We start from the raw sequence: 9366 nt of genomic DNA on the forward strand, positions 1-9366 counted from the left end.
TCATCTCCCAGAATATGCATGCTCACATAAGTTGCTTGATCTATGGAAGAATTCAAAAATCATCTTCTCCTCATGAGGGAAATTGAAAATTTCTTTGCTCTGCTTGGTATAATTGTCACCAGTAAATTTAATTGCTGCAAACTTAATGTGCTCAGGAAAACTTGTGATGGGATGATTAGCAAAATTCTTTCCAGAGGAATGTGCTATAGTCAAGAATTAATCAGGAAACTGGGGGTATAACTCTGTAAGGCAATGTCCAAAAGTATTTGCATGGGAACAGGAGAAACGGTATCTGTATACTACTTATATTTTTTAAGGTGTTACCTATTATTTGCCATAATGCATAGACAGATAATATATTATCTGTTATTTTTCAGAATGCACATCTGATTAAGAAATGCGGGAATCAAAGACAGGCTTTAGGGAGAATTGGTCTGTTGAGTCTATTTTTCTTTATGTTTAGCTTCTGACTTCTTGGCTTCAGTGAACTTGTCATCCGTGATAAGCGAATGACGTGACAGACATTGCACAGTCACGGCTTTGGACCTCTCTTCAGCTGGGTCCTCCACTGATTTGAGGAGTTATGCAGACTTCCTCAACTAATATTTCAGCTTGCTGTCCACTCAGCTCTGGTAGCTGGTATTAGAAGACACATCTCAGTACCCCTCGAGGGACAGAAGAGCACTGTGAATTAATTAAACCTAGCAGTTCAATCTCTACAAACTTGCTATAAACTAATGAAATTACTTGGTCAAGAAATGACAGACTTGTGCTACACTTAAGCTCCTCTAATGTTAGTTTCAAGGTAACAAAGGTAACAAAAGGTAACAAAAAGACACTTCGAGAAAGACTTGTTATTTTGAGAATCTCCGATAAAATCTCTGATAAAACTGTGGCGTTGTTTTAATGTTTAGGTAAGTTGTACTATCACGTCAGACAGTGGTGAAAAAAGTCAAAAGGGAAAAGATTATATATTTTCCTTTATTTGACCTTTGTTAATGTAAATCTTTGTTACAAGTTCTGTATTGATATATTCTTAATGAAAATTTATTTAATTCACAACGGATACTTCGTGCTGATTAGAAGTATTACCTTCTTTGCTGCTATTTATAACTCAGCTAACGATTTTTTTGGGGTGAATAGCTTCTTATTTATCTTCAGATACTTTCCTTGACAGGAACAAAGCCAGGACAAAAAAGGTCTTTATTGTTCCTTTTGCTTCAAGGCAGAAATATGGGCCTGCTTTCTGTAAAAGGTTCCACTCACCCAGTGAATGGGTCTCATATGTGTGGGTCATATTTTTCATGTAACAGGTGTTCCCTGTAATTTTGCATATTACATTAAAAAATCGCTATCCATTACTCAGCTAGTTTAAATACTAGTGTATTTCTAAGAAACACCTGGTTTAAAATAGTGTATCACTATTCTGGTTTTATTAAGATACCATGCTATACAACTACACCCCTATTTACAGTAGTTTCACTTTCAGGACAGCTGTGTTTTGGAATAGTTTTAAAATCAAATGAATCATCAGTTCTCCTGGGAAGCAGTGTTCTGCAATAAGCTGCTGGCTCTTTGCCCCGTAGGCAGGCATCTTCTAATAAAAACATTAGGACAGTTCCTATCCCTCTGTCATATTACAAAAGTAATGAGTTCTTTTCAGTAACTTTACAAAGCCCATAAGACACGCACAGCAAATCCTTCCTCTTTTACTTTAGGCAGTGAGGTTTCAACCTCTGATATGGATAGGTATTTGCAGGATCACACATGCAAAGGGAAAGTGTCAGCCTTACATTTGATTACTGAGTGTAAGTTGTAGAGTGTGTTTGCCCTATCCTAGACAATCGTGTGGAAATGTCTTCAATTACTTGATGTAAAGGTCTAGTGTTCCTGTTCCTGTAAGGTATGTATTATCATGTTTCTCTTAACCTCTATAATACACTAAAATTACAATAAACCCATTTAGCTTTTACATATGAAAATATTTTCATAATGACCATATTGCTATTCACAAATTTCTGGTAACAGTAGCAGTGACACATTTGTAACAGGATGACCCAGTGCAATTCCATCAAATTAGAAAAAAAGTAAAATGGAAACATGATACAAATTTAGTAGTAAAGGTGTGCTTACCTTCATATGTCCCACTTTCTAAGAGAGCACCACTTTTCTCCAATTCCATAAAATCTTCAACAGTGATGAAAATATAGTCCACACCAGGAACTTCCCCCTCCTTATGTGGCCTTGTGGTGCCTATTAATAAGATAAAAGACATACTGTCAAGCATGTGGCCTAAATGTGGAATGATCTGTTTGAAATCTTTGGAAAATTCACAAAGTACATCATTTATATAATATCTTACATAGCATATCTGCCTTGTGAGGATGTCTTTCAAAACAATATAGCTACGTTTGTTGAAGCTGGTAGAGGCATATGAGATGTACGTTTATGATCATGCCAGACATTTCTTGGATCCATATCATTTATCCTCTCTAATGAAAACCTGTCATGCTGTTGTTCTTCTTACATCACTAAAAAGGCCCTCAGTAACATTAGGCATTCAGAGGTAACAAAAAACATAGTCTTGTCTATAATTAATCTACTTCATGATATTTTAGACATTTATTTAGTATACAAAATAAGAATTCTATAAGTAAATCTGTAAGGGTTATGTTCATACTGCTGGTTTCAGAGCCATAAGTGGACTTGGCCAACGGTTAGAGTTTAGGGCCTGTTGGATTACAATCACCTGCTAATCATGCCATCAAACTGCAAAGGTGTTTATATTTAGTTATGGCCTCTATTGTCATCTCTGGATGACAGAACTCTGTATATGCTGACAAACAATATTTCTTGCTGAGAAGTGACTTGGCTTAGTTAGCAGAAGTAATGGAATATAGAAGGGATGTTTGCAGGAAAGCATCTGAAATTGACCTGATTTCCTAATGGTCTACTTTATCATTGTCAGGCTATCCCTGCTTTGATTAAAACCACTAAAGAAGTCTCAAAATTCCATTTGGAAACAAGAGATTTTTAGGTTTTTCTCAGTCTCAAAGAGTTTGAGACATCTTAGTCAATCAATTTTTTATCAATACCATACAGATTAAATCACACAAGCAGCGTTTGGTTTGAAGACTAGGCAGTGGCTAGAAATCAGGTCTTCCACTTTCTGGACAAAAGCTTAACATAATAATCATTGTCTCTTCCTCAGTTATTAATCCTCCACCTTAAACACTGTATTGTGACTCTCCCTTGCATTGCCCTAAATGCACAAAATTATTCTTTCCACTGACCAAAATGCAGCTGTCCTAATCTCATATTGAATCCCATTCACTCTATATCTAGATCTAATGGAGACCTCTGTGCCACAAAGAGCACATTAGCAGTGCCAAGGTTCTCTCAGTGGCAATGACAGGACTTTCATGCTATCAGTGATTCCCACTGGCCAGTGCTTAGCTTTGCCAAAGCTGATGGCCTTCAAAGCTGTCCAACCTCCTTGCTGGAGGACACACGGGGACATAAAAGTGCACTAGACAGGTTTACTCCATTGCTTGTCATAGAGACCTTTTTCTTCTCACAGACAGCCTGAACATCTATGGCAGGACTGAACGAGCCTACAAAGCTAGTATTTTGGTAGCTAACATGGGAATGTATTTTGATAAGTCTGTAAGACTCTTTCCCTCATTTCTCTGATTCATACTCCCTTCTCATCTCAACATTTAAAACGAAAACTCATATGACTGTTCATTTCTGTGAATTTTGTATTTGCAGAAATGGGTGCTTTAGGATTATTCCCTGGAGTACTTTGTCCATCTGGAGTACTGTGTGCAGTTCTGGGCAGTTTTAGGTTCAAGTAGCTGGGCAGTACAAGAGAGATGTGGAGCTCCTGGAGTGAGTACAGTGGAGGGTAAGAAGAATGACAGGGGGACTGGAGCATCCCTCTTATGAGGAAGGGCTGAGGGAGTTTGGCCTGTTCAGCCTTGAGAAGAGATGACTGAGAGGGGTACTCGTTACGTGTATAGATATCTGAAGGGGGGATGCCAAAAGGATGGTCCAGGCTCTTCTTGGTGGTGCCAACCGCTAGGACATGAGGCAATGGGCAGAAACTGATGCACAGGAAGTTCCACCTGAACATGAGGAAGAACTTTACTGTGTGAATGATCACATACTGGAACAGACTGACCTTTGTCATGGAGTCTCTCTCACTGGAAATATTCATGAACCATCTGGATGCAATCCTGTTACATATGCTCTAGGATGACCCTGCTTGAGCAGAGAGGTTAGACCAGATGACCTACTGTGGAACCTTCCAACCTGACCCATTCTGTGAATCTGTGACTGTGATCACTGTTTTGTTTCGGAGATGGTATGGTTAAAGCACTCAGACACTTGGATTGTCCATAAACATGCTGAATTTACTTCCCATGGATCATCTGACCCCTGGGGATGCAGCAGCATCCCCGATGATCTCCAGCCCTTTGAGAGAACTGTGTAGAAGCACAGGGATTCAGCTGAGCCCCTGAACTCCTGGGAGCTCTGCTAAGAGCACAGACATCAGATGTTTGATCTACATGCTCTCTCCTGAGAAATTTTTCACTCTCAAAGTGAAAAATTCCTATTGACAGGAACTGTATCTCCCTCATAAAACACGTCAGCAAATTGAGGCTGTGCTATTCCCAGATATGGCACAGAAAAAGAAGCTGGCATACTAGATGAGTATCTCTAGTTTACTGTTTCTTCAATATTTTTGTAGTAGCCAAACCAGGAGTATCAGAAGTTTATCACTCAGAAAAAAAATACAAGTTACACAAAATGCGGAGGTAAACCCTGCTTTGAGTGGAAAGTTGAACCAGATGAGCTAGTGAGCTCCCTTACAATCTAAATTTTCAATTATTCTATGCTATTAAGTGTTAATACACTTTAGTTTGTTTTAAACACATAGATATTCAGCAGTAATTCATGAGGGATGATGGCAAAATTGCAAAATTTGGTCACCTACGCCTGCTATGTCTATGCTACAATAGCAGGAGATAACACTGTCACTTGGGTGGCAACATGGAAAGTTTCACCCTCTTTTCTCATAATCCTCAGGGAATCTGCTCCAAGAGCTCTGCAATGTATTTTATACTCAGGGTTGTACATCTATTAGAGATTGAATAGTCACCTCCTTCAAAAAACAGAGAAAGGAGCAAACCATGATCAATAGTTGCCTGAGTTCAGGGTGACTCTTAGCCCAGGTATAGCAGTTTGTTTCCACTCCCAGCAGAACTTTATGCCTCTAGACAAAATCTTACTGAATCTCATTTCCCTCCTGCATCTGTTCTCATTCCCTCAGCCTAGAAGATCAGAGATTTTGGAAATGGTTAAAGCAATTCCCTGGCTAATGGAATAATCAATGGTTATTGCCTCTTTTACTCCTTTACCCTGGAGGAACTGAGTTCTTGCTAATAATACTTCTATCATCCTTTATAGTCTTCTGTAAGCACCATAGAGTTTGCAACGTGCAGATTTAAAGACTTGGACACAGTTACTAGAGCATTTTAAACACCCATCAAGGTCTGAACATTGAGATCTACATAATGGAATCTTATGGATCATAAGCAAATTTTCTTTTTTCTTGCTTATAACCTAATGTAGAGTTAGACCTCTTAATAGATTTTGTCCTTAACTACATTCGTATAGACAGAAAAACAGGTATGAAACCTATGGTGATTCAAGACTTAAAACAAAGGATTCATTCCAAGCCTCTTATTGCTACAGAAACACAACAGCCCTTGTTATGCAGTGTCAAGGCCTAATAGGTAGGACACACTTGCTATTTAGCCTTTTATTAATGTAAAATAAAAATAGGAACCCAGTTACCACTTTTTAGGTTACCATGGTAACCTATGGAAAAAAAATCTTTGAATTCCATAATGAAAAAAAAGATACTTATAGATTTTTCAGGATCAAAACAAGCAAGGGTTATTTGCTCTATGCATACTTATAATAAATGTAATATATTTTTATTTCTGAAGACACAAAATGAGTAGCTTGCAAGTAACCATGACCAGTCCACTCAAGCAAGTGCTGTCACACAACGTGAAGGTACCTCAAAAACTAAAGGATCTTGGTCTGCAAAATCTGGACTGATCTTGACCTTTGATTTCATGACCACTACCTGCAACATTCATCCATCTGCTCTCAAAACCAATATTAAGGGCATTCAGTGAGCCACCACTTTATTGGGATTTATAGCTTTGAGATGGATAGCTTGTACAGTTTAGAGGTATTTAAGCTACGTTCTCTATCATCTTGTTTTTATTATTATTTTTTTAAAAAGACCCTTTGCAGTTTGTTTCTTCTGTTCTACAGGGGAAATATGGTGATTCACTATACTTCAGTGCAGGCTTTCCATGCTCATTGCTGTGTTGTATGATGGTGCCATATTCCAGGAGAGGAATTAGGTGCTGTTTACATAAACAGCCTTTGAAAGAGTATTTTCTTTTAACTGAGTTTTAAGGCACCTAAGGGTATTCATTTAGACACCTAAGAAAAGCTTTACAATGAACAAAGAGTGTGTTAATTTCATAGCAGTAAACTATTTTTGAAATACTGCTTATATGAGCTTGGGGAACAATAAATAACACAGAATTTTTATGCTGACTGCTAGTACAGATTGGAAAAACGGTCAGTTCATGCAGTGTTCAGGCAAGATTCCTATTATGAGTAAAAAAGTATAGAATTATTGATTCTAGAAGAGCTCTAGGGTTGGAAAGCTCCACACCAGTTTGTACAGGTAGAACAACTAGGAGTTTACCTGTCTCTTTTTAATCTCAGCATCCAATTACAGATTTACAACATTTTAGTGCTTATTTGGGAACAAGGTGCACAGTTTGACTTTGAAAATATTTCTTCTTAGAAGCACTGAGCCTTCACAGTTTCTGTCCAGCTCTGCTACTTTCAAAAGCAGGAAGGGTACTCCCTCAATAGTTCTTTTATTGCTAACTCCATGTAGTTACGGAAAAGAGGAAGAGGCAAATTTTTTTATTGGTCAGCATAGGAATGTCATGAATGTCAGTTAAAACTCTCGGAATCATAATAGGAAAGACTTGGAATGGTCCAAGCACAGTCTGTGAGCATGGTCTAATATCTGCTCACAGACTGTGCTCAAGAATTTCAATGCTCCAAGCTTATACACATATAATATCTAAATTATTGCCTTTTTTTTCTAAGTTAAGGGCAAACATGGTACATCACTATCAAACATGTTCATAAGTATTTACCTGATTTGTATTTGAATTCACAGATTGGTTGCTTTTGCATAAGGCAAATCCAAAAGCAAAAGTGTGTCTTTGCCACAAGGATTTAAATGAAAGGCACGGGAATAACCTAGTCCTTTTTTTACATAATGACCTACTCCTAGAATAATTTTCCAAATGTATGGAAGTAAATAGTGCCTTATTGTGCTTATCTGTTCCAAATGTAACAAAATACAAGTAGAAAAATGTCTTTAATATATAAAGCCCTTTTATTAGACATTCTACAAAAAATTTATTCTGTGATTCTGGTCTGTACAACAGCTTGCTGTGGAATGTCAGGCTGTCATACATTAGAGTAGCTGGAAGGATCCCTCCTGCACAAACAGACTGCTAATCTTTAATAAACTTCAGCTGAGCCCTTGGTATGACCTTGAATGCATTTTGCCTTAGAAAAATTCAACAATGCTTAATTAGCTGTTTTGTTTGTTTGCCAAATTACTCTGGAACACTATTACTGTGAGGAACTGAAATGTATGGGAAATTATACCTATCTTGTCAAATTACTAAATGCATTAAGCAGAGAAACACCACATTTGTCTTGATCTACTGAATTCCCAGCTGAAGAGAATAATAAACATAATTTTCAAGTAAAGTGATTTTAGATCTACTACAAAGCCTGAAGCTTCAAGTGTTTATGATAATTCTCATAATAACAACATAAACCACAGTGGTATAAGTCCCTTCTTGCCAACGGTCATGAAGAAGAAAGGTTTTTTCCCCTTTCTAAGTGTGCAATACCAGCAATTTCTCTGATTCATCCCTTCAAAAAAACCCTGAAAAAGCAAAAGAATGAATTTCAGATTCCTGAAAATGTTTCTCAGGGGTAATAGTTTCAACTTGCATTAATAAGCAGGCTGTTGGGAAATGTGATCCTGAAGAAGATCTTGATGTTAATCAATTCAAAGACAGTTAGCAAAGATGCTAAATTCTCCACAGTGAGGCAAGAAGACAACTGAGAGGGGGATCTGATCAATGCATAAAAATATCTTAAGGGTGGGTGTCGAGAGGATGAGGTCAGATTCTTTTCAGTGCTGCCCAGTGACAGGACAAGGGTAAATGGGCACAAACTGAAACACAGGATGTTCCATCTGAATATGACGAAAAACTTTACTGTGTGGAAGACAGAACACTAGAATGGGCAGCCCAGAGAAGTTGTGGAATCTCCTCTGAAGATGATACTCAAAACCTGTCTGGACACGATTACATCCAGTCTGGTCTAGGTAAACCTGCTTCAGCAGGGCTTGGACAAGATGATCTCCAGAGGTCCCTCCCAGTTCCAATCACTCTGTGATTCTGTGAAAGCCAGGCATTTAGCAATTGCTGAGTTTTGAGACTGCAACATTATTTGCGAAGTTACCTGTACATAGAGAAAAACCAGACACTATTTGGAATAAACAATGTGTTTTTACTATTCCAGGATTTTCTGACCAAGTTTCAGTAGAAAACAAAAAGCACTTAGCTGTACTTCATCACAGAACTAATAGTTTAATTTCTAGGTGTTTAATTCGTGCAAACTAAAAGGAAGTTTTGCAATCCTTGTGCATCATCAGTATCTACTAATAGTAGTGGAAATAATAGATTAACTATGTGGTTCAGTCTAGTGTCCACATATATTTGGTGAATTTGAGTCGTATCAAAAGAAACCCTTAAAAAAAAGCCCGATGCACGTTTTTAATAGTTTCTTATTATACTTTGGTATTCACAATGTTGTTTGATACATTTTGATTTTTTCTGAAGAAGCAAAACATAACATTGTGAAAAGCAGTCTTAAGGGAATGTGCACTAGGTTGTAGTGCCCACATTCTATAACACCACATAATTCTTAGGCCAATATATTTTATATTTATAGAGAGACAATGAATTCCTGAATTTGAGATTTACAATGCACATAGAAAGAGATAAGCATGTCCTTTATGGAAGGAATATGGGTTCAGTCAATAATTCTTTTGACCTTTTCTAAACTTGAGACATATGCATTAGGTAAGCTAGATAATCTCCTGCCTGGTGGTTACCAGGATTATTAGATTCCAGATGCGTATATCCTGTGAAATACTTTTTTTTTTTT

At 37.5% G+C, this 9366-nt stretch overlaps 1 protein-coding gene across 1 annotated transcript in view; it reads right to left on the reverse strand.

The window, feature by feature from the left end:
- LOC114067798 (membrane-associated guanylate kinase, WW and PDZ domain-containing protein 2-like) overlaps nt 1-9366 on the reverse strand; it is a gene marked incomplete at its 5' end in the record, with an annotated part of 514387 nt that overhangs the window by 298291 nt on the left and 206730 nt on the right. Inside the window, one exon of the mRNA XM_027903479.1 lies at nt 2134-2253. Coding sequence (XP_027759280.1) covers nt 2134-2253 — 120 coding nt within the window. The remainder of the gene's footprint in view (nt 1-2133; nt 2254-9366) is intronic.

Source organism: Empidonax traillii, unplaced genomic scaffold, assembly GCF_003031625.1.
Source record: "Empidonax traillii isolate 1590-97213 ecotype Southwest subspecies unplaced genomic scaffold, ASM303162v1 scaffold968:size590757, whole genome shotgun sequence".
In the NCBI taxonomy this organism is placed as follows: domain Eukaryota; kingdom Metazoa; phylum Chordata; class Aves; order Passeriformes; family Tyrannidae; genus Empidonax; species Empidonax traillii.